At 60.2% G+C, this 22,750-nt stretch overlaps 2 protein-coding genes across 3 annotated transcripts; both read right to left on the bottom strand.

Annotated features, from left to right (window-relative positions):
- Nucleotides 1-3,995: 3,995 nt before the first annotated feature.
- On the bottom strand, nucleotides 3,996-11,455 carry ENSA (endosulfine alpha). 2 transcript variants are annotated; one of them, XM_075724418.1, is made up of 3 exons: nucleotides 11,399-11,455; nucleotides 8,029-8,154; nucleotides 3,996-6,205 (listed from the first exon to the last, which is right to left on the bottom strand). In XM_075724418.1, exons 1-3 carry the CDS (start codon nucleotides 11,453-11,455, stop codon nucleotides 6,035-6,037), a joined length of 354 nt encoding a protein of 117 aa, XP_075580533.1. In that variant the 3' UTR covers nucleotides 3,996-6,034. The 2 variants fall into 2 exon arrangements, 1 of the variants encoding a protein (XP_075580533.1); XR_012831800.1 differs by lacking the exons at nucleotides 8,029-8,154; nucleotides 11,399-11,455 and adding an exon at nucleotides 6,507-8,022 and having other exon boundaries at nucleotides 6,167-6,205.
- Nucleotides 11,456-14,236: 2,781 nt separating this feature from the next.
- GOLPH3L (golgi phosphoprotein 3 like) lies at nucleotides 14,237-20,139 on the bottom strand. The gene is made up of 4 exons (XM_075724461.1): nucleotides 19,942-20,139; nucleotides 15,478-15,609; nucleotides 15,176-15,290; nucleotides 14,237-14,664 (listed from the first exon to the last, which is right to left on the bottom strand). The coding sequence occupies exons 1-4, from the start codon at nucleotides 20,122-20,124 to the stop codon at nucleotides 14,237-14,239; spliced, it is 858 nt and encodes a 285-aa protein (XP_075580576.1). The 5' UTR covers nucleotides 20,125-20,139.
- Between the last annotated feature and the right edge of the window lie 2,611 nt (nucleotides 20,140-22,750).

The following is a 22,750-nucleotide window of genomic DNA, read 5'->3' as shown; positions in this document are numbered from 1 at the left end:
GGCCAGGCTGAGAGAGTTGGGGTTGCTCAGCCTGGAGAGGAGAAGGCTGCGGGGAGACCTGAGTGTGGCCTTGCAGTGCTGAAGGGGCTTATAAGAACGATGGGGACAGACTTTTTAGCAGGGCCTGTAGCGATAGGGCAAGGGGTAATGGTTTTAAACTAAAAGAGGGGAAGATTTAGACTGGACATAAGGAAGAAATTTGTTACGCTGTGGGTGGTGAGACATGGGCACAGGCTGCCCAGAGAGGTGCTGGGTGCCCCATCCCTGGAAACATTCCAGGCCAGGTTGGACGGGGCTCGGAGCAGCCTGGTCTGGTGAAAGATGTCCCTGCCCACGGCAGCGGGGTCGGATGAGGTGACCTTTAAATGTCCCTTCCAACCCAAACCATCCTGTGATTGTCACTTCCACCCGCTCAGCATTTTACCTGGCTCTGGGTAAAGCCCTCTCTGACTTTGGCTCACTTAGCTGGACGTTCATGGGGAACTGCCCAGTTTCTTCCAGTCATCGGTGGGTTGCCTCACATCTCTCCCTCTACTCGTGACTTCCTTGCGTCCACCAGCTCCGTGAGGGCTGTAGCGTCGCAAAGCAGCGCCCCATGCCCTCGGGTGGGATCCGGCCAGGGCTGGGGTGTGGAAGGGCTGGTGGGTGCCCGGGCTCCACTCTCACCCATTGCCTGGGACACCCTGGGGGCACTTTGGCCAGTTTTGGCATCATTGTGGCACCAGCTCTCAATCCTGGTCTTCCCTGGCCACAGGCCCCTCCTTCACCCCCTAGGACTGAGCCTGATGCCCTGAAAATCTGCCCCAGTTTGGGGAAAACTCTGCTGGGTAAGAAGCCACGGGGATCTGTGCCAGTGCAGGTGGATCAGAAGCTCCCCGGAGAGGCAAAGGTCACAGCTTCGCCCTGGGGCGGTGAGGAAGGAAAGGAGTTGTCCCAAGTGCCCCTTTGCCAGACCCCGTGCTGGGACTGTGTCCCAGGCGCTGCACTCTGCTCCATCCCCGCCTCTCGGAAAGGCCGGGATGGAGGGAGAGGTGCAGGGGCAAAGGTGGCTGCCGTCCCGCAGAGCTCACCCGTGGGGGATTTCTGCCTGTGGAGCCAAGCACCAGCGCAGCTCAACCCGCTCCAGCCTCAGGGTGGGGGGGCTTTTTGTGTCTAACCAGACCCAAGACTGCAAATTGGGGTTTGGGACCCCCAGAAATCGCACCCCTGGCTACCCGAAGGCAGGAAAGGGTTTCCCTGCAGGCCCCGATGGCAGACAGCGGCCAGGCTGGCAACGCCGGGGCCGCACGCTGGGGCCTCTCTGTGCTGCCGCTCTGTGCAAAGGTCACCCAAAAACCCGGTGGGAGCGGAGCCCCAGCCCCAACCTGGGACGGTGACGTCAGCCCCAAATCACCCAGCCAAGGCACCGCAGCGTCACCAAACCGAGACGTGATGAGAGCATGACACCGGGCCAGGGGCCGCGGGGCGGGGGTTCCCCTCCTCGCGCAGGCAGGAGGGCTCACTGCTGAACCCCAAACAGCCCGGCGAAAGGGACCCGGGCAATTCCCACCCACTCCGACAGCAGGGCCTCGGGGGGAGGTGATCTTTGAGATTTGGGGGGGCTGGGGGGAACCCCAGATATGGGGATAAGATGCCAGCTGTGGGGAGAGATCGCCAGCACAGCTCCTCAAATGGGTTTTTCTGCTCCAGGGAGGCAGCGAGGACACAGGGAGCTGCCACCGTGAAGCAGCCCCTCTCTGGTCAGCATTTTTTGGGGACAGAAACTGCAGCAAACACAAGCCTCTGTCACCATCCTGAGCATCACCATGCACTGTCAGGAACAGCAAAGGAGGAAGCTGCGGTAAGCAGCCCCGTCCCGAGTGCCCCAAAGTGCTCTTGCCCCAGATTTGCGAGAAGCAGTGACGTGCATCCACCCCGACTGCCCCGTCACCCCCTCGCCAGCTCCCTTCCCAGCTGCCAGCCCCAGAAACCAGGGCAAGAGCACGACTGGGTTGCGCTGGGGTCCAGCAAGACAAAACCCAGCCCCCTCAAAATCCTTCCCGTGGCCCTGAGGAATGCGTCCTTGTCGGGAAGCAAATTCTTGGCACGGGGAGCTGTAACAGAGGCAAGCTCGGCTTGCTCTGGCAGCTTGGGGCAGCGCCCGGCACATATTTCCCCAGCAGTTCCAAGCTTTAAAGCACAAACAAACACCGGCACATACTTGGCACCAGGCTGGAACATTGCGTCCCTGTGCAAACACCCGGCCCCTGCTGTGGGGCAGGCTTGAGGGGATGCGAAACGGCCAATTGGGGGTGGAAGATGAAGCGCAGGGACTTCAGGCAGCCCCAGGGAGGGGCAGTGGGTTCATTTGAACAGCGGCCCACCCCGGTGACACCATGGGCCGGGCTGTTAAATTCTAGAAAGGAAAGGTGTGACGTCAAGGCTCAAAATCCCAGCGTTAAAGTCTCCGGGATGGCTGCCAGCGGGGACAGAGTGAGCTGCAGCGGGGGGGGGGGTGGGGTGTGGGAGGGTGTCACTGTGGGGCAGCCCTGACCCTGGGGAGGGCACCAGGAGCCCCTGCCCCACAGCGTGGGGGGGGGAAGGATTTGTTTTGAAGGCAGGAGGATAAAAAGCACCTTCCCCCGTGCTCCCTGCTCCCCAAGTCTCTCAGCTGTGAGCCAAGGTGGCTGCTGGCCCCGCTCGGCCCCTGGGATGGACCCCATGCCCGGCCCACGCACATCCCATGCACCCCACGGCCCCATGGCCAGGCGATGGTGCCCATACACCCCCCACCCACCCAACACACACCTTTTTGCCCCTTGCACACCCCAGAGCCCCACATATACCCCATGGCTGCATCACTGGGGGACAGCCCCATGGAGAACCCGCAGCCCAGCACACAGACCCACAGGCCCAGAGCTGGGGTCGAGCCCCACACACACCCCATAGGGCCCATCACCAGGGGACAGCCCTACAAACACCCCACTGCCAGGGGTCTGCCCCCTGCACAGCCCATAGCCCCACTGCTGGGGGGCAGCCCCATGCAAACCCGATGACCGCACTGCTGGGGGTCAGCTCTCCCTACACCCTGATAGCTGGGGATGACCCCCATGTACACCCCATGGCTCCACTGCTGGGGGACAGCCCCCCACTCGCTCCGTAGCCCCCACATGGCCCACAGAGGAGGGCACCACACTGCTCACGTACCGGGGGGTGGTGGAGGTGTTGCACAGCGTTAGCTGAGACGAACCCTGAAGGAGGAGGACGAAAGGGCAGAGACTTTGAGCAATTCCATTGAGGCCCATCGGGATCTCTCCACATGCCCTCTCCCACCCGGTGCCCACCCCTGGGGTGCAGAAGCATGGCCACATCTGCCTTCCCCACCTCAGCCAAACCCCACGTGGGCTCAGCAAGCCCAAGCCCTCCCTCTGCACGCCATCCTGCCCCATGGCTGCCCTTTGATGGCCTTGCTCGAGCCGCACAAGTCCCTCAGACACCCCAATGTTGGTGCTAAAATGTCTTTCCTCCTGCTGGCTCACCCCAACAGCCCTGGGGGCACCCCACCACTACCAGCCTCCTGGTAACAGTTTATGAAGAGCAGAGGATGAGAACACGAATGCCTCAGAGATCCAGGGCGGTTCCCACTGCACCCTGTGCTGTGAGCTGTGGGCAGCGGGGCAGACGGCACCATCACCCCCTCGCTGCCTGCTCAGCTCCGGGGGCGGAATGGAAATAACCCCGCTCCACAGCGACTACCCTTGTATGGAATTGTTCTTGCTGGTTCTCATCCTGTGTTGTCACAATCGCTTCCCCCTCCTGAGCAAGCATGCCTGGCATTTCCGGAAAAACAGGGAAAGCTGTGGTTCGAGAGCCATCCCCTCCCTCTGCCCCTCCTCAGCACAGGGGCAGCCCCCAAGCTGCAACTTTGCAGTCTTCCCTATATTTCCGCTTTTTTTTTTTTTTTTTTTAAAAAAAAAGCAAGCATAGCACTCTAGAAGAGAGGAGAGATGAACATGTAAAAAATTATATATATTTTTATATATATGATTCATATCTATTTACAACATGGCTGGGACAGCAGGACATCCAAGGAGGTTGCACAGCCACTGCCAGCGCCGCCCTGGCCAGGTCACGCAGGGTCTGGAAAGGTGGCAGAGCCTGAAGCACGGACCTGTGGTTACGAGTGGGCAGCCCCCAATCCCGCTACGCTCCTTGCCTGCCCCACAAAGAGAAAACTGTCCTCCGTGGCCACGGCGCCAGCAACAGAGCCCCTTGCTCAGAGTGCCCCGACAAGTCGGGCTGTGGCTGGCTTACTCCGAACCACCTTGAAGACGCAAGCATTCGAGCACACCCTGGGCAAACACTCTCCTGGGAAGCAACACCGCATTCCTCGCTCCGGCCAGCAGCACAACAGCACGATGAGTGAAACGGGTTCTCAGGAAAGCCTGAGTCAGCCAGCCAAGAACACATGTAAGGAAAGCCGTGCCCTGCCTTGGTTTCTCCTGACTTGATGGGAATCCCTCCCCTCTCCCCAAAAAGTCTGCTCGACTTCCTTTTGCCCACATGCCTTCAAAGGCAGGCCTAAACCAGGCAGGTTTAGCGCTGCCCTGGCACAGGCATGCCAAGCCCTTCTGCTGCACAGGACGGGGGCCGCTTCGTCTCCGCTGCACAAGGAGCAGACAAGCATAGGCACCAAGCGTGCATGTCGTTCTGCAGGCTGCAGCCATCACACCAACCTTTTGTTTTGTTTTTTGTTTTGTTTTTTTTTGTTTTTTCAGGCCTGGAACAAAGAAAAGGGGAGAAGAAAAAAAAAGAAAGGGAGAAAAAAAGAAAGAAATCCAAGCTTGGGGTACCTGCCACTGTCAACACAGGTTTGCCTCTATGCTGCTCTCTTCCTAATCTCCATGCTCTCTGTCTCTGGTGCTTTTTTTCCCTTCCGGGGTGGTTATTCCCAGTCCTGCCTCGCTCCCTCCAGGCATCATCTCCACAGCTCACATCTGTCTCACCAGCTGCTCTTGCCCCTGCCTTTGCAAGTGCCAACATCTGGGGAGCGGGCAGGGGCTGCGTGCAACCAGACAGGGCTCTGCCTGCAACCAGACAGGGCTCTGCCTGCCTGCCCGCACAGCAGTGCCCGGCTGCTGGTGGGATCCAGCTCGCCACCTTTTGCTGCCCACCCGGAGCTGCGAGAGGGGCCATCTCTCACCCCTGCCAAGGCAGACAGCCTCGCTGGCCAGGACTGACCGGGGAGAAAGAAACCGTCCCCAAACTGGACTGCTCTGGGGCAGCTGCGAGCCTCACGCTGTGCCCCTCCATCACAGCCATGCTCAGATGCGGCTGTGGTGGGGTTCTGGCTCTATCCCCGAAACAGCAAACGCCTCATCGCAGCTCCAAGCCACAAAGACTGTTTCAAACACTGCCCGGCCCCTCTCCCGCAGCAGTCAGACACGTCATCCCCTCCTGCGAGCTCAGCTGCTTTGTGCAAGCAGAGGACAGATCCCAGGCAGCTCAGCCCAGCAACACAGCCACGTAATTTTTTGCGTATCAGCTAATTTCTTCACTTACAAGCTCTAACGCACACACCTAACTAAACTTTCAGCTCACGTATCGCACCTTCTGCCCAGCCGGTTCTTCCTCTGCAGTCACCTGACACCTGAAAAGCATTCCCACGCCACAGCTCTGAGCTCTCCCCTCCTAGCCAGTGCCAAGCAAACAGCAAGCGACTCCTCTGAGCACTTTCCTGCTTCTCCCAGGGCCGCTCGACACTCCCAGCGAGGAGGCAGCGCTTCAGTGGCTCTGCAAGAGGATGGTTTCAAACCACATGAAAATTAAGGCAGCAAACTCACTCGCTAAAAGGAACGGCCCAGTCAAGTCTGCCTGTGCATCCCAGGCTACTGACACCTCTCACTCGCCGCCTTGGTTGTGGTGTGTGTTTGCTGTAAATACTCAAATAACTATGCAGATTCTGGTGCTCCCATCCCTATGGTACAGTGAAGTTCAATCCATTTAGCCAAAAGAAAAAAAGAAAACAGGAAAAAACCCAGCCTGTGAGTGCAGGCTACCCTGCCAGCTTGCTGGTTACAAGCGAGGATTTTCTCTGCGGGAGGTCCTGTGGCGTGGGGATGTGGTCACCTGTCACCAGGTTCTTGTCTGGCCCCGCACTTGGCAACTGCTTGTTCTTCATCTTTGCCTTGGCCATGTTGTAGTCACCAGAATCGAAGTATTTTTGCTGGAAGAGGAGAGGAGTTTGGGTTACTTTGATTTGCAGGAGTGTGGGGACACAGCAGATACACAGACACCTGGCCACAAATGTGATCCTTTAAGGAGCTGCTAGGGTTGCTCAAAACCAGGTCACCAAAACATCACAAGGGGAAAAATCCAAGCAAGGGAGCCTGGCCCGATTTAAAAGGCCTTTAGCACCCACCCACGAACCCCCAAGTGACTCAGACCTGCTCAAGCTGGAAGAAGCTTTGCCCCACAGCAGCTGCCTGACTAGAGACACCGCGGTGCGTTTTCTCCCTTTGACCCACCTTTGGGCGTTTGTGGCCTGTGAAGTTTCACTGCCTGGCGTGGCGCTGGCTGGGTAAAGACCAGGTTTGTCCTGCCCTGCCCTTGCACCACACTCAGCGTGACGGGGATTCAGCCCTGGTCCAGAGACCCCCAGAACAGCCAAACGCAGGCACAGCCACGTCAGCCGATGCCTCCAGGCAGAGGCTCAGCGACAGTGGCAAAGCCAGGGGACGTTTGCTGACACAGTTTATTCTGCTTTGGTGAACAGATGAGCTGGTGTGACAGAGGCAGGATTTTCTCCCCAGGGAGCACAGCCTGGCCGGTGCCAAGGCCTTCACCGGACTGTCCAGGCCCCCAATGGCCTAAATGACGCAGGGAAATGCCTGTGAAGATGTGGCCAGAGGACACCTCCCTGCTGCACAGCACCACTGGCCCGGGGTTCAAAAGGCATTTCACTCCCTTATCACCACCACAGGACTCTGTGCTCTTTCACGGAGCTGCTTCACCCCCCGCAGCGGCGCAGGAAAGGCTGAACACCAAAGCAGAGCTTGTGCTGGTGCTACAGACAAGGTTTTGCTGGGCACAAGAGCTCCGAAGAGCCCAGTTCTGCCCCAGTGCACCGTCAGGCCCCAGTGAGCCCAGTCCCGATCAAAAGCCCTTCCCTGCTTCAGCGCCAACCATTAAACAACCCTGCTCTCCGTGCTTGCTTTAGGAGCTGGTACCTAAACCAGCCCCAGTGATCACATCACCGGCGAGAGTGAGCGTGCGCAGTGGTTGCTCAGGCAGAGGGCACAGCTGTCAATACAAGCTGAAAGGGAAGCAGCAGGACAGAGCCAAACCCTGTGCAGCGTGACACAGGGACATCGTGTGTTCAGAGCTGGGGAAGGTACGCGGCCACCGGCTGCCAGCAGCTCGGGAGGGATTGATGTTTTCTGCACCAGCCTCCGCAAGGAGGAGAGCCAGCAGTCACAACCCAAGCAGGCTACAGATGGCTCTCGGAGAAGGATTTAATTACATTTCCAGGGAGCACAGTCAGAGGGTTGGCTTTTTACACTGGTACCAGCAACGGAAATGCAGCCAGCTGACTCACTGCTATTCTCAGTGCCCTTTGCACCAGCCCAGAACCCAGGCAAAGTGCAGACCAGAGAGAAAAAACTGAGGCCCACAGCACCTCAGTGGCCCACTGAACCCCAGCAGCAGGCGGGGGGGGGGAGGATTTATGCACTTGTTTTGCTTCTAGACCCCAGGTTTCAGGTCAGGGTGTGGAGGACAGGGTGGGATCCACTGCTGGGGGAGATACTCAGAGCAAAATCACTCGGGAGGCTGCAGCTTTTGGGTTCTGAGCAAGCACAAGCCCTTCTTGCTAGACTACAGCAGCTGGGTGCCACAGCACAGGCACTGAAAGTAGCCTGGCCCGTGGGTTCAACAGGCTTTTTGACCCAGGGAATTTTGGTGTGACTCCTCTGGCCTGGTTGGAGCTTGGCTGCCCGTGCCACTGAGGGAGGAGAGGATGCGGATGAGCCATTGCTGAGAAATAAATACCCCTTTCTGCAGTCTCTTCATGAGGAAGTCAGAACCTCCAGGCTTCTGGCCTAGGTTGGGGTATTTGGCCTTCAGTTTTGCCTCTTCTGCTCTCTCAGGGGTGATGGTTTCCTTCTCTTGAGTGTCCTGAAAAACAAAAAGAGGGGGGCGGAAAACCCTTCAACCCCACAGAAAAAAGCCACACACCTGTGATGCTGTAACACAATATTTAGCAGCACATCCAAACCCCAGCGCCTGGCTTGCCGAGCAAGGTGTGGTCCCTGGAAAACCAAGATGCACTCGAAGAATACCATAAACACCTTCCCAGCCAGAAACAGCTTTTACCTCAGTACCTGTGGAAACAGGCTGAGACCCCCTCCCTGCCTCCCTCCCAGATGGGAGCCCCTGCAGGTGCTTTGCGCTGACATTTGGCTTTGCAAACTGGGCTTAAAACGTCACTGCAAGTCGCTGCTGGACAAGCGTTGTCCCCTGACCAGTGACAGGTCAGACCAGCATCAACAAACAGCAGTCCGGAGCTGCCCGGCATGACGGCCTGCAGCAGCACACTGCAGTGCTGGGAGGGTTCAGCCTCGCTGCGCCCTGTTGCAATCCAGCTGAGATGGAAGAAACCCTTCTGCTCCCACTGGGAATGACAACTGGCACAGGCAGCAAAGCAGCATTTTAGCGCTTGTTTCACAGCCACAGGGGTTTCAGGATGTTCCGGGAAGCCACCCAGCCTGCTCAAAGCCTGGGACCCCCCCGGGGCTGACAGTGGCAGGAGGTGCCAGGCCCTGGTTGTCGCCTGGCCCCTCTGCAGCGGCTTTGAGACGTGCACCCCCAACCCAGCTACTGAAGCAGCATCAGCTGAGCAATGACGCCCGAAGCGGGATTCCCAGCGCAGGGCTTGGGGATCTGCTCCCCAGCCACAAGCCCCTCTCTTCAGGGAGGCACATTCGCCCCTGCAGGGAACGGCCACAGGCCTGGGGACAGGAGCTTCGGTCTGGGGTGGGAAGGAGTCAGGGTCCCAGCAGGGCCTGGAGAGCCTCACCCGCAGCAAGGCCGAGTTCTGGCCGGCCACTGGCCCGGCTCCAACGGGAACACATCACCCCTGGCTACCTCTGCCAGCGGCCACCTGGGGCCAAGCCACTGCACGAGAGCGAGTCGCTGTTTCACAGGATGCTGGCAAGGTATGTTCTTCATCACTGTTCCCTTTCCAGGAGGGACGATGCTGGCAGACTTGGCAGCAGCAGCTCTGCTCCGACCAGGCCGGCTGCACCGATGGATGCCACGTGCATCTCCTCCCCAGCACTGAGGCCCTGAACTGCTCCCAGCCCACCAGAGACGGCACGCTCCACGCAATAAGCATGGCAGAACACTGCCACCACGAGCCTTCACCCCATCTGTGAAACAGGAAAGCCCTCAGCATCAGCACCAGCAAGCTGGCAGGGTACAGCTGGCAATCAGGCAAGGTGAAGGCAGGTGGGATGGGAGTCCCAGGCTCCCCAAGGATGAGGCACTGAAGCTCAGCCTGGTGACATTAAAGGGACATGCTCCTGTGCATTTGACTGCTGCGTGCATTTCCCTTCCCAGGTGGCCAAGAGCACAGCTGGAACCTGTGAGCCCCTACGCTGGAAAGCACTGCAGGCACTGCAAGAGGTTTCCAACGTGATCTTCCACTGGCGCTGACGCAGGGGAGCTGCTCTTCACAGCACGGCTACGGCCCCGGGGGCCAGCTCCCCGCAGAGGATGCAAGAGCGTGCGCGCAAAGGCTGCCATGAACAGCTCCTCGGCTGCGTCTCAAAAAGACAAAGCAAACCTGAGTTAACGGCAGCTCCCAACAGTCACAACTGGGACAACTGGAGCTGGGAGCAGCAGCGTGATGCGCAGGCTCGGCGCATCCCACTCGGAGCCCCAGCCGCGCAGGCTCCTCCTCACGCCCCCGTCCACGGGGGTCCCCAGGGGATTGAAGCACGGAGCAAAGGCGGGGGAAGGTGCTGAGAGACTCGTCACGATCTTCAGCTCCTGCATGCTGCAGGGCTTCGCCCACACATGGCCTGAAGGAGCCCAGCTCTTCTTACCCGTCTCTATGACAGCTCCAGGAATAAAATCCACGGCCAGTGCATGCCACTCAGCGCTGCCACAAAGCCAGGCACCCCGTGAGCCCCAACATCAGACAGGTCAAGGGGGACTTTGGCAGCCGGAGCCGAAGCTTTATCCCGTGTGACCCTTCCATCACCTCAGCCTGCTCTCCACAGTTCTTCACCTCCAAGTCTCCTTCCTCCCTGCCTGGCTGCAAAGGCCACTGGCTCCTGTCACCCCATCTCTCCTGCACTGCCTGGGGTGTGCCGCTGCACCCTGCTGCTTGCCCACCTCGTGGGCACCACCTCTTCTGCTGCAGCGGGCAGAGCCAACGGCACGCTGCTGTCCTTTACACCTGCCAGCAGATCCCAGGGCCGCCCACGGCACTGCCTTCCATCACGTCCCTCCATCACAGGAGAGCGCCCACCACCTTCTCTGGGTGCCCAAAAGGCAGTGCAGCTGCCTCCTTCCTACACCCACCCCGAGAGCTAAATTAACACTGGGGAAGCAGAAAAAGCTTCTCCCGCTGCGACGTCTGAGCGAGGCCACGCTGGCCGCAGGGCGACGGCTGGAGGCGGCCAGCAGCAGGGGCAGGCAGCAGCTCTGCCTGCACCCTGGAGTGGGTCTGCCCGCCCGTGGGGGCTCAGGCTCGCACCCGGGGATGCAGCAGCCACTTGAGCTGCCTGGAGCCATTGCCCAGCCCCGCTGCCCGACCCCGGCCGGGCTCCCCCGGTGCCTGCAGGCAGCTCTGCCCCGCGGGGGCAGCCAAGGAGCCACAGCCAGGGCTCGTCGCTCGTCCACTCAGCTCCGCGGTGGTCCAAGGAGGGAACCTGGGCGGGGGGGCTGAAGCCAACGACGGTTTTCGGGGGGACTGCGGCACCCCGGGACGCCCCTGCCCCGAAAGGGCTTCACCCAGTGCCGACGGGGCAGCCGGGCCCCCCCAAACCGCGCAGCCTCCCCCCCACCCTGCAGCTGGGCCCGGGCCCTCGGCAGCGGGGCGCACCCCAGGGCAGCCCCCGGCCGGACACCCCCGCGGGCCGCCCCCCGCCCGCCCCAGGACCCCCCCATCCCAATGTTCCCCAGCACCCAGGAGCCCCCCCCCAATATCCCACAAGCCCCCACGCACCCCCATGGAGATCGAGCTATTCCACCAGCCCTGCCGGAAGGCCAACCCCCACCAGCCCCATAGCCAATGAGAGACCGACACTCATCAGAAGGACAACAGAAACAACCAATCCGCACACAGGCCTGTGAAGAGCGACGTGCGGCCGAGCCAATAGGAGCCAACCGGGCCCGCCCCGGGGTTCCCCACCTGTTTCTCCTGCCCAGTCTCCTCCGCGCGGGCGCCGGTACCGAGCGGGGCTGCCATGGCGGGGGGGGAGGGGGGCGCCCGCCGCTCTCCCTCCGCGCTCCCTCCGCTCCGTTCGGCCCCGCGCTCTGCTCCAAAATGGCCGCCACCGCCCCCTAACGCCTCAGCTGGCTGACGGACAGGCGCGCTGCCCAATGAGCATAGGGAGGCGGCCGCGGTGACATCATACCTGACCAACCAGCGCCCGCGGGGAGAGTGGTGGGGCGGGGCCGCCCCGGCTGGCGCGGCCACTTGGCCAGTGGGAAGTGAGGCGGCACAAAGTGGGCGGGGAGAGGGGCGTGGCCTGCAGCCCGCCGGCCCCGCCCAGCGCGGCGCTGCCCGCCCCCTCCTAGCGGGGCCGGGGCCGGGGCCGGGCAGCGCGGCCGCCCCCGGTGCCGCCGGGGCTGGAGGAGCTGCTGGGGCGTCGGGCACCCGCAGCAGCGCGAAACCACCGGCGCAGGGCCCGGGGGGGGCCCGGGGGGGCCTGGCGCGGCTCCTCCCCCCTCCCCGGCTGCCTCACCCCCCGCTCCCAGCCCCCGGCAGTAGCAGCGGCCCCCACCGGGGCACGGCGGGGGAGAGGCGCCTCTGCGAGGAGGGGGCCGCCCCTACCCACGGATTTTGGGGACCCCTTGCAGCACCCACGTGCAAAGGGGATGGGAGAGCCCGCGGAAGCCGGGGCGGGCGGAGGGCCGGGGGGGGCCGGGCCCGGGGGGGCAAAGGGGCCCCGCGCTGGCGCCACCGACGGGAGGCACCTGCAGCCCACGGTGCCCCCAGGCCTGGGCCACGCAGGACGGGGGACGGCGCTCGGCCTGCCGCCCGTAGACACAGTCATGGAATCATGGAATGCTTTGGGTGGGAAGGGACCTTTAGAGCCCACCCAGCCCCACCCCTGCAGCGACAGGGACAGCTTTAACCAGCCCAGGGTGCTCAGAGCCCCGTCCAGCCTGGCCTGGGATGTTCCCAGGGATGGGGCCTCCACCGCCTCTCTGGGCAACCTGTGCCAGTGCCTCACCACCCTCACTGTAAAAAACGTCTTCCTCGTATCCAGTCATCTCCCCTCCTTTAGTTTAAATCCATTACTCCTTGTCCTGTCCCAACAGGCCTTGCTAAAAAGCTTGCCCCCACCCTTCCTGCAGCCCCTGTCAGCCCTGCCAGGCCGCACTCAGGCCTCCCCGCAGCCCCCTCCTCTCCAGGCTGAGCACCCCCAGCCCCCCCAGCCTGGCCCCGCAGCAGAGGGGCTCCGGCCCTCGGGGCATTTCTGTGGCCCCCTCTGGCCCCGCTCCAGCAGCTCCGTGTCCTTGTGCTGAGGGCCCCGAGCTGGGCGCAGGGCTGCAGGGGGGGTCTCAGCAGAGCGGAGCAGAGGGGCAGAATCCCCTCCCTCGCCCCGCTGCCCACGCTACTGGGGATGCAGCCCAGGACACGCTTGGCTTTCTGGGCTGCCAGCGCACATTGCCTGCTCATGCCCAGCTTTTCATCCCCCAGCACCCCCAAGTCCTTCTCCGCAGGGCTGCTCTCCATCCCCTCACCCCCAGCCTGCATTGATAGCGGGGGCTGCCCCGTCCCAGGGGCAGGACCTTGCACTTGGCCTTGTTGAACCTCACGAGGTTCACACCGGCCCCCTCCCCAGCTTGTCCAGGTCCCTTTGGGTGACATCTCGTCCTTCTGGCGTGTCAGCCGCACCCCTCAGCTTGGTGTGGTCTGCGAACTGAACTTGCCGAGGGTGTGCTCCATCCCACCGTCTGTGGCATCGATGATACGGTGACTGACATCACTCTGCAGGTAGGGAGCAGCAGCTGAGACCCAGTGAGTTCATGATACAAGTGCTACTGGCACCTCTGGGGGCCCAGAGGACTCCCTCGGCCACGCCAGAGCACTGCCAGCACCCCTTCAAACGCACACCCACTATCAGAAAGGGCAGCTGGGCCCACCGCAGCTACAGACAAGACTTAAATACCCAGGACTCCCTCAGGCTGCAGAGAAATGTGTTTAAATGAACTGCAGGAGATTCAAGTGGTGGAAGAAGGGGGAGGGATGCTGGGGGGGTGGGAAATCACAGTTTAACTTTTCCTCTTACTAGAAAGAGCGGGTGTGCAACAGGGGCACAGCCCAGGGGGGGGGCACAGCCCGGGGCAGGGCTCCACGGTGTTTGCAGAGCTGCTCCTCGATGGCGACACGCGCCGAGGGCTTTGGGCTGCCCCGTGCCAGCCAGCACGTGGGGTGGGCCCAGCCGCCGGACACCCCTGGACGTGCCCGCTGCCCTGCCCGTGTCCCACCCCAGGAGGACTTTGGCATGCTCCGTACAGGAATCTGCCCCGCCCAGGCAGCTCAAAGGCAAGACCTGTGCATGGAAGAGGGAGCCACGGAGGCGGCCAGACAAGCCTGGGCACCGGGAGCGCGCTGGGAGCGCAGGCTGCTCCGTAGCCCCATTGCTGCTGGGGTTTGGCCCCTTTCTGCTGGGGTTTGGCCCACCTGAGCAGCTCGGTTCCTGCACGCAGAGGCAGGGCTGGGCTCTGCCACCTCCCAGCCCTGCCCTGGCCAGAGAAGGAAGCCCACGGGCAAGGGGCAACGGAAGGGGAGCAAAGAGCTGCCGCTACCGGAGGCACTGGCCTTTGGCGGAGTGTGGGACCTGCCTACACAGGTGGGCTCTCACCCTCCCACCCCTGCCCAGGGGGAGAGCGAAACCCCCCCGGTCTCCCCAAACTGAGCCCACCCGCCGCTGCAGGAACTCCGTGCCCAAATACCCTTGGCCTCGTGTCAAGGGAGTGAGGCTCCCCCACCTGCTTTGGGGGGTTCAGGGGCTTTTTAGGACTTATTGAAGGCTGCCAGGACGGCCCAGATCATCTCTGTGCCCCTGGCTTTGGCTGCTTCCACCTCGGGGTCCATATCGAGGAGGTCCTTGGTCCTGTTCATTGCCACATCGTACTTGTCATCTGCCAGGCTGGCAAAAACATTCTCCAGCACGTCTGAGGAGTGGGCCAGCACCAGGAGAGCCAGCGTCCTGCGGTCCATGCGGTGGGGGTCGTTCACCCACCGCTCCAGCACGCTCTCCTGCAGCTTCTTCACCAAGCGCTGCTTCTCGGTGGCGTTGCTGATGGGGTGGGTGGTCATGTCGAAGAGCAGGAAGTTCTGCTTCTCCGTGGTGAGGATGCCCTTCTCCACCAGCGCCTTGGCGATGCGCTCGCGCACGTTCCTCAGCTGGTACTGCAGCTTGAAGGGGTTCCAGGTCTCCCCTGCAGGAGAGGAGACCCCGTTCAACACCGGGACAGCGACAGCTTTGCCACCCAACCCCCGCGCCCAGGCTGCTTCCAGCCCAGCACCATCCGTGCTTGCACGGACAGCAGTCTCGGTCACAGGAACCCCTCTTCCTCCCCTTGGCCTGACTCTGACCCGCTTTTCCCATCAGTCCAAGCTGGCAAAGCTCCCAGCAGCCACACGGTGCAGCACTCCGGGGCAGATGCCTTTCGAAAGCCCCTTCTGCCCAGGACCTTGGACCCCAGACTCAGTGAAGACTCATCATGAAAAAAGGCAACAGGGAGCAAGGTCCAAGTCTTCCACCAAGCTGCCAACAAAAAAGACCCAGAAAACCGTTCCCTGTCCCCACATTCGGCCTTCCCCTGTTCTGCTGTCAGTATTCTGCCCGTCTCCAGTGAAGCAAGGGGATGGCCAAACCATGGAGAGGGGACAGGCGGCAGGGACGGGCCCCGAGGGAGCTGGGGAGATGGCGTCTCTAACTGGCCCTACCAGTGAGCAGCTCTATCCAGGTCTGCACTGTTTCTGCAGACTCCGTCGCCTTGATGTGTCGGAGGGTCTCATCCAGCAAGACATCACCAGTTGGCGCATCTGACTTCAAGAGCACCTGGAAGGGCAAAGTGGAAACACGGCGTAAGACTGGGTACAGACCCGCTGCTCCCCGCCTGAAGGAACGGCGCCAGCCCCGGCGCGCTGCGCTGCTTCGGCAAAGCTCGCTGCCAGCGGGCTTGGCTGGGCTGGACACAGCCCTGGAGCCTGTCGGGCCCCCAGCCCAGCGCCTGTGGCACCCTCACCTTCCTCTCCAGCAGCTTCTTCTTCCTGATGGAGAGCGGCTCCAGGCAGATCCGGCCGCGCAGCGCCAGCTCGATGAGGATACCGCCCCGCAGGCCTGAAGAGATGCAGTCATTCCAGAAGGAGGTGTAGCCCTGGGAGAGAGAGAGAACGGACGGAAAGGGGAGAAGAGAGATGGGAAGGGGAGCTCTGCCGAGCCCCCCGCCCCGCTCGGCCCCTGCCCAGGCGACTCCCCCAACCCCCATTAACAGCTCTGCCTCCCTGCTCTGCCTCCCAGGCCAAGGGGAGAAAGGGACTTTCCTCACCAGGTGAAAAGTGCCTGGCAGTCCCAGATAACCCCCTCCCTGCCCAAAGCCTCCCTGCAAACACCGAGTAATTCAGGCCGTGCCCTTCCTGCTGCACCCACAGCCAGCCAGCACACCCCAGCACTGGCCAGGCAGCTGCGCCCAACCCTGGATCGTAAAAAATCCGAGCAAGAATGAGAAAAGCGGGGCCCTTTCCCCTGGCAAGCCCCTGGCCGCAGAAGGACGTTGCTGCTGCTGTGGGGCTGCACCCGGCATCGTGAGCTCTGCTCTGCCCTGCCGCAGCGCCTGCCGCAGGCATGCCCAGGGGAAACGGGAGGCGAAATCTGCTCTTCTCCTTGAAGACAGACCTCACCAGCTCCAAGTATGCCCTGGCAGTAATTAGCTGCACGAAGAAATTGCTCGTCAGGCCTGCGAAGAAGAGTTTCCCACTACCCACAGCACCGTCTCACAGGGCGCAGGCCACGGCAAGCCCCCGCTCCCAGCACAGGGCACAGGAGCTTCCCCAGCCCCTCGCCCACCCCACCCTCATCACCCCCCTCGCCCAAATCCGCCCACAGGCGTAGAATCATCAAATCGTTGAGGTTGGAAAAGACCTTTAAGATCATCCAGTCCAACCATTAACCTAACATTACCAAGTCCACACTAAACCAATCAAGGGTAGACCAGACTAAACCATGTCCCCAAGTGCCACCTCTGCCCGTTTTTTGAACCCCTCCAAGGATGGGGACTCCCCCACCTCTCTGGGCAGCCTGTTCCAATGCCTGACCACCCCTTCCATGAAGAAAGACTTCTGCGAGGGAAGAGAAGATTTCCAGCCAGGGATGAAGAATGGGAAAATACATCCCACCTCCCCCCCAGCGCGGACACCTTGGGGCTGGGGTGCAGCAGTTCGGGTCCCGGCAGCGGGGCAGCGCTGGGGCTGCTGCTGACCGTATCTGCTCAGACTCGGCACGTTCCACACCCGGCCCCGAGCCCTGCTCTCTGAGCCCGCCACGGGATGGGGTCCTCATCCCGAGAAACACAAGCTCCAAAATCGTTAAGGCATTTGGCAAAAGCAACAAGAGGGTGCAGAGGTCTGGAAAATATGACCCACAAGGAACCAGCAATTGAATCAGGGTTTTTGGTCCAGGGAAGAGAAGATGGAGGGAGAATAGGATAAGGGGGGTCAGACACATAGAAGGCAGCAGCGGAAAGGAAGGGAATGGCCAGTTCCCACTTCCACTGTGCGTGGAACAGAGTCCTGGACTAAAATTGTAGCCAGAGAGATTGGAGCTGGCACCAGGAAGAAATAACCATCCGGACAAGAAAGGCCAGGAACGGTTCGCCCCTGGAGAGAGGAGGCAGGGAACCTCTGTCTCTTGAGGTTTAAGACCATTCAGCTGATGCTCCCCAGGAGAGAGCTGACCCTGGTTGGAAGCAACGGGACAGCCTAGGCGACCTCTCCCTTCCCTTCTTCCACTCGTCTTTTATCCCCGACTAGAACAAAGCCCAGTTGTTCCAGCGGATGAGTGCTGCATCGTGGCACAGCGGCAGCCTTTGGGATTCAGGGCAAGCGGACAGCAGGCAGGGCTGCAGGGAGAGGCTGCTCCGGGCAGGCAGCGGGGCTGGGAACGGGGCAGGCGCTGGTGTTTGAGATGGGCCCAAGGGAAGGGTGAGCCAAGCAGGATGCAAAGTCACAACGCACTTCTCTGCAGGGGGACGCCGATACACCAGAAATGCTACGGCCCGCTCCTAACTCCCCTTTTGTTGCTCTCTTTCTCTGCAGGGAATGGGAGGGAGGAGAGAAAGGGCAGGTCTAAAAGCTACCAGGAGACTGCAGACAGAGCAACCTAACAAGCCCCTTTCCGAAGGAAAAAAGGCTGAGAACATGCAGCTCCCCGACATGGAAGTTTTTACAGTCCATATGGGTAAACTCTTGTCTCCAGCGTGTCTGTTTATACAGTGCATCTGGCCACCGGGTTGCTCAGCTTGCGTAGCACAGAGAACCATAAAAGAAATTAAAATCTTTATTTGCTTTCTTCATTTCCTTGTGAGAAAGACAAAGCAACCTGTCACCCCTGCCCTGCTGATTTACGTCCATGGGGGATACACTGGTTTTTGCACGCGCCCTTTAGGAACAAGTTTGCCAGAAAAGGGTGTGGAGGTGATCAAAGTTTCAACTCACTGGGCTGGAAGACACATTACCCCTAGAAAATTTTAAGGGATCTGAAATCAAACAATCCAAAAGATCCTGGGTCACTTTCAGCTTCTGGAATCAGAGTGGTTACAAATGCAAGGCCGGTGTGCAGCCAGTTTCTCCTAGACGGACAGACTCGTACTCAAAAAAATGAAATCACACTGTGAGCTCATTGGATTTGGCTAAAATTGTCTTATTTTTTTCCAGTCATCCAACCATGAGTGAACAACAGAGCTGGGAAAACCCAATGCCTGGGAGCCCCGTTCATGGCCAGGCTACTGCTGCCTCTGGTCTTCCTTCTGAGATGGAGGAATGCGGAAGGACAGGATGAAAAGGAGAAAAAAAAAAAAAAAAAAAAAAGTGACAAGTTTTTTTATATCTGTTGTGCTCTCCTAGCTTCCTGGTGGCTGAAGGATCATTCCCAGGAATACATTAACCAAGCCAAGAACATTAAACATAACCCAGGAAGAAAGCAGACCATGCCACACTCCTAGGCTGCTCTCAAATATTTGCTCCAAAATTATTTGCATGGAGTTCTCTCTATAGCCCTGCTCTCCTGTTACTTCCTATTTGACTCAGCAAGTCCTAGATCTTATCGGGGTTCGTTAAACAGGACAGCTACAGGCCTCTGTCCCTCACACAACCCACAGCTCTCCCCTGCCGGATCTGCGAGCGTGGTCCACGTCAGAAGCCGCGGCCGAGCAGGGCTACGCGAGAGCAACGCACCAGCTCAGACTGCTCGGCAGCAGCAGGGCCCTATGGAAAAGTTCAGGCACCTCACAGGGGCTTAATTTCAACCCAGAGAAACAGATGAAGAGGTGGCCCATCTACCGCAGCTTTGACAACCGCAGCATCTCCTTTCCTCAGGGTGGGAGACAGGCTCATGGGAAGAGTGCTCCTGGAGCTGAAAAACCTGTGTTTAAGCCTCTCCTCTGCCATTATCATCCCAAGAAGCACCTTGGGCAACTGGCTAGCTTCCCCTGGTCTCGATTTCCCCATCTGCTTGACAGGAATAGCAGCACCAGACTCCCCCAAAGAGATCAAGATGATGCACGCATTAAAGAAGACAAGGCACGCTGACACAGCGGATAAGAGCCAAGCAGCCCAGAGAATCAACGAGGATGTGTTCTCCTTTCCCCACCGCCTGTTCCAGGCAGAGTTGAGAAATGAGTTCTGACCGGCTGATAAGCACAAAACCATTGTTTGACCAGGGTCGCTTTCCAGTGGAGAACAACCCCGTGAAAATAACTCCTTCTGACATTTGTCCACTGCTGCCAAGGAAAGCCATTAAAGCGGCACACATGGGCGAGACGAGCGCCCGGCAAAGAGATCCCCATCCAGTCCCACTGCCCCCAGCCTGGAGCTGCAGGATGCCATTCCTGCCCAGCTGAGGAAATTACCGGCCTGAAAACAGAGACGTGGCTCCTACCTCCTTCGCCATCGCTGTGTTCAGACCCATCCTGCACCTGCTTTCAGCTCCCGGCCCAGCTGCCTTCTCTCGCCTTGCCCTCTTCTCTCAAAACCTGCCCCTACCGTTTTTCACATCAATTTTTCACAAAGTGGAAACAGTGCTGAGAGTGTCACTGTGTTTCAGCTGATGGTTTCAGATACGAAAGGGCACTTGGGCTAGGGAAGAGGACATTTACCATCTGATGCACAAGATGAGGCTCCTTTTACCCCACGTCTTTGACCCTGGCAAAGAAGCAACCAGCCTTGGCCTTGCAAATGGTGGCAGCACAATGCCGTAAGGCGCCCCTCGCCTCCAGCCACTTCTTACAGTGGCAGAGCTGCTGGGACAGCACTTGCAAGCGATCTCCACAGCTCACTTGAAGCTACAGATGACGGTGGTTTGAGCTAAGCCGGCTGGCTTTGTTGAAGAGGACTCAGAGGAACTCGTACGATCCCTTCTGCTGCTCACTGAGAGCCTCACCTCCAGGTACACCAAGGCACCGCTGCAGCTCCGCCATCGGAGACGCCCGCCTTACCTCCTTGTCCTTCAGCCCCAGGAGCAGCACCTCCTCCATGAGCGTGAGGCGGATATCTTTGGAGTCGTTGGGATCACCGTCATTCAGGTCCGCGTCTGCAGCCGCATCTTCCTCGCCGTTGGGCTTCTTGTCCAAGTTCCTTCCCGCCTCAGCACGCCGTCCTCGGTGCGTTAGCGTCGTCATCTCCCCCTCTGGCTGGGCACACAGAGAACCAAGGTCCGCCCTGTTTCTAAACACGACAGACTACGACGGTGCTAAGCCCCAAGCCCCAGGCTCCAGGGAGGCATGGACAAGGACAAGGGGCGCAAGCCCTTTCTACCTAGGAATTTTTGGCTCACCCTGCCCAGGATGGCTGTACAAGAGTCACTGACAGGGAGCGGCCGCCTGTCACCTGCTGACGTGCTCGAGAGGGTTGCGCATTCAGGGAGAGGACGGCAGATCTGGGCCACGCAGAGTGCCTTCGCCCCGGGGCCCTCCCGGCCGCACACGCACCCGAGACGAGGCCCCGCACCCAGAGGGGCCCGGGCCCCGCGGCAGCGTCGCGGGGCGATGCAGGAAGGGCACCTGCATCCGTCCGCACCTGGGCAAGCTCCCTGCGGCGGCTCACGCTCCCTCTTACCGGGGTGACCGAGCCGCACCCCGGGGTCCGCGCCGCCGGCCCCAACCCTCCCGCTCGCACCCTAAACCCCACGCAGCAGTAACGAGAGCACGGCCCCCCCTTGCAAGGGGACCCCCCCCCCCCCGCACGGGGTTCCAGGGCTCGCCGCCCCCCCGGCCCCGCCGCTCTTACCCCTGCTCGGCGGGTCCCTCCCAGACCTCCCCCGCTCCTTTCCCCGCGATCCAACTTTAGGGCCGGGGAGAGGAAAAGCTTCCTGGTGGGGCCGGGGGAGGCGGGAGCGGCCCGGCGGCTTCCTGGGCTCCGGTAACGCGGGGCGCGGCGCCGGCAAATGGGAGCCCGCGCGGCCGGGAGCCGCCAATGAGCGCGGCCGGGCCGGCGGGGGGACCCCCCCCCCCCCCTCCTCCTCCTCCTCCTCCTCCTCTTCCTCTCCTTCTCTCCTCCTCCTCCTCCTCTCCTCCCCTCCTCCTCTCCCTCTCCCTCTCCTCCTCTCCTCCCCTCCCCCTCCTCCTCCTCCTTCTCTCCTCCTCCTCCTCCTCCTCTCCTCCCTCCTCCCCCTCCTCCTCCTCCTCTCCTCCCCTCCTCCTCTCCCTCTCCCTCTCCCTCTCCCTCTCCTCCTCCTCCTCCTCCTCCTCTCCTCTCCTCTCCTCCCCCCCCCCCTCCTCCTTCTCTCCTCCTCCTCCTCTCCTCCCTCCTCCCCCTCCTCCTCCTCCTCCTCCTCTCCTCCCCTCCTCCTCTCCCTCTCCCTCTCCTTCTCCTCTCCTCCTCCTCTTCCTCCTCCTCTTCCTCCTCCTCCTCCTCCTCCTCCTCTCCTCTCCTCTCCTCCCCTCCCCTCCTCCTCCTCCTCCTCTCCTCCTCCTCCTCTCCTCCTCCTCCTCCTCCTCCTCCTCTCCTCTCTCCTCCTCTCCTCCTCCTCCCCCTCCTCCTCCTTCTCTCCTCCTCCTCTCCTCCCTCCTCCTCCTCCTTCTCTCCTCCTCCCCCGTCGCCGGTCGGATCCCAGGGATCCGGTGCGGGGCGAGGAACCGGAGAGAAACGCGCGCCCCGCGGCCGCCGGCTTCCACCCCCAAACCCCGCTTCAGCTGCTTTTTTGTTGTTGTCGTTCCTAAATTTGCAGCCCCCCCCGCACGGCTGGAAGCGGAGCGAGCAGCCACAGCCCACGGAGCGAGAGCTCCCCAGCACTGCCCGCCTGTCACGAAGGGCCCCCCCAAACGTGCTCCAGCCCACGCGGTGAAGAATCACACAGCCACTCAGTGTTAACGTTGTTTTAATTGAGGAACGGTAAAAAGACATTCGCAATTTGAAAGGCAAAAATATCCAGAAACGTTCAGCTACCCCCACCTAAAACTAGCAGCGGCTCTTCGCCACGCAAAACAGCTTTGCTCCAGTTCATTTACAGCACGGGAAAAATTAACAATGTTTCGTTAGAAAAAGAAAGGGCACCACATCCAACTTCTGCAATTAATCATTTTACATACTTAGAAGTTTCTTCTTCAAATAACCTCGCACCGTTATAAGAGATGCCTGCCACAGACTAATACTTCATTTGTCATTACACATCTCATCACAGCTGTACAGAAATTCCTGCATTTGGCATGAAATATGTCATTGAAGGTGTGAAGAACGCTTGGTTTTCACTCGAGTCTGGTGCCTTCAGTCCGGAAGAAGTGCAAAGAATCAAGCCCCCCCCCAACTGCCCCAGTAGCAAAAGCCAAAAATGTGATATTGCTGTAAGCAACAACGCAGCCCTCCTGAACCTGCTCCGTAAAGCTCTGGAAATTAACCCAAGGCTCGAGGGGGTTTGTGCCTCTGCGACAGCTTCTGGACAAGGAGCTCCTCAGCTCTGAAATACAGCCCAAAGTGAGTGTGACACCTTGTGTTGTGGGTAACGAGCGTTACACAGTCACCATCGGGATTTAAGCGCATTGTGAGCGGGGAGTCAACCCCCCAAGTCACCCTTGTTACAGAAGTTTTCTCAGTTACATCAGTAGCCAGGTACCTTCTGGCTTCCCTGATGGGGTACGACCTCCTCCAAAAAATAAGTTCCGATTTCTTCAGCTGGGCTTCTTGACAGATTTTCTTTCCTTAAAATATGCTCCATTTTAACAAGTAAAACAGAAAAGATCCCTAAAAGACCCCTATTTAAATGTGAACATTCACGTTAAACAACAAAACGGAAGTGGTGGGGAGAAGAAC

The sequence above is a fragment of the Pelecanus crispus genome, chromosome 22, assembly GCF_030463565.1.
Source record: "Pelecanus crispus isolate bPelCri1 chromosome 22, bPelCri1.pri, whole genome shotgun sequence".
Lineage (NCBI taxonomy): Eukaryota > Metazoa > Chordata > Aves > Pelecaniformes > Pelecanidae > Pelecanus > Pelecanus crispus.
Note: the sequence above shows the minus strand (reverse complement) of the source record. Positions and strands in the feature narration are given on the sequence as shown.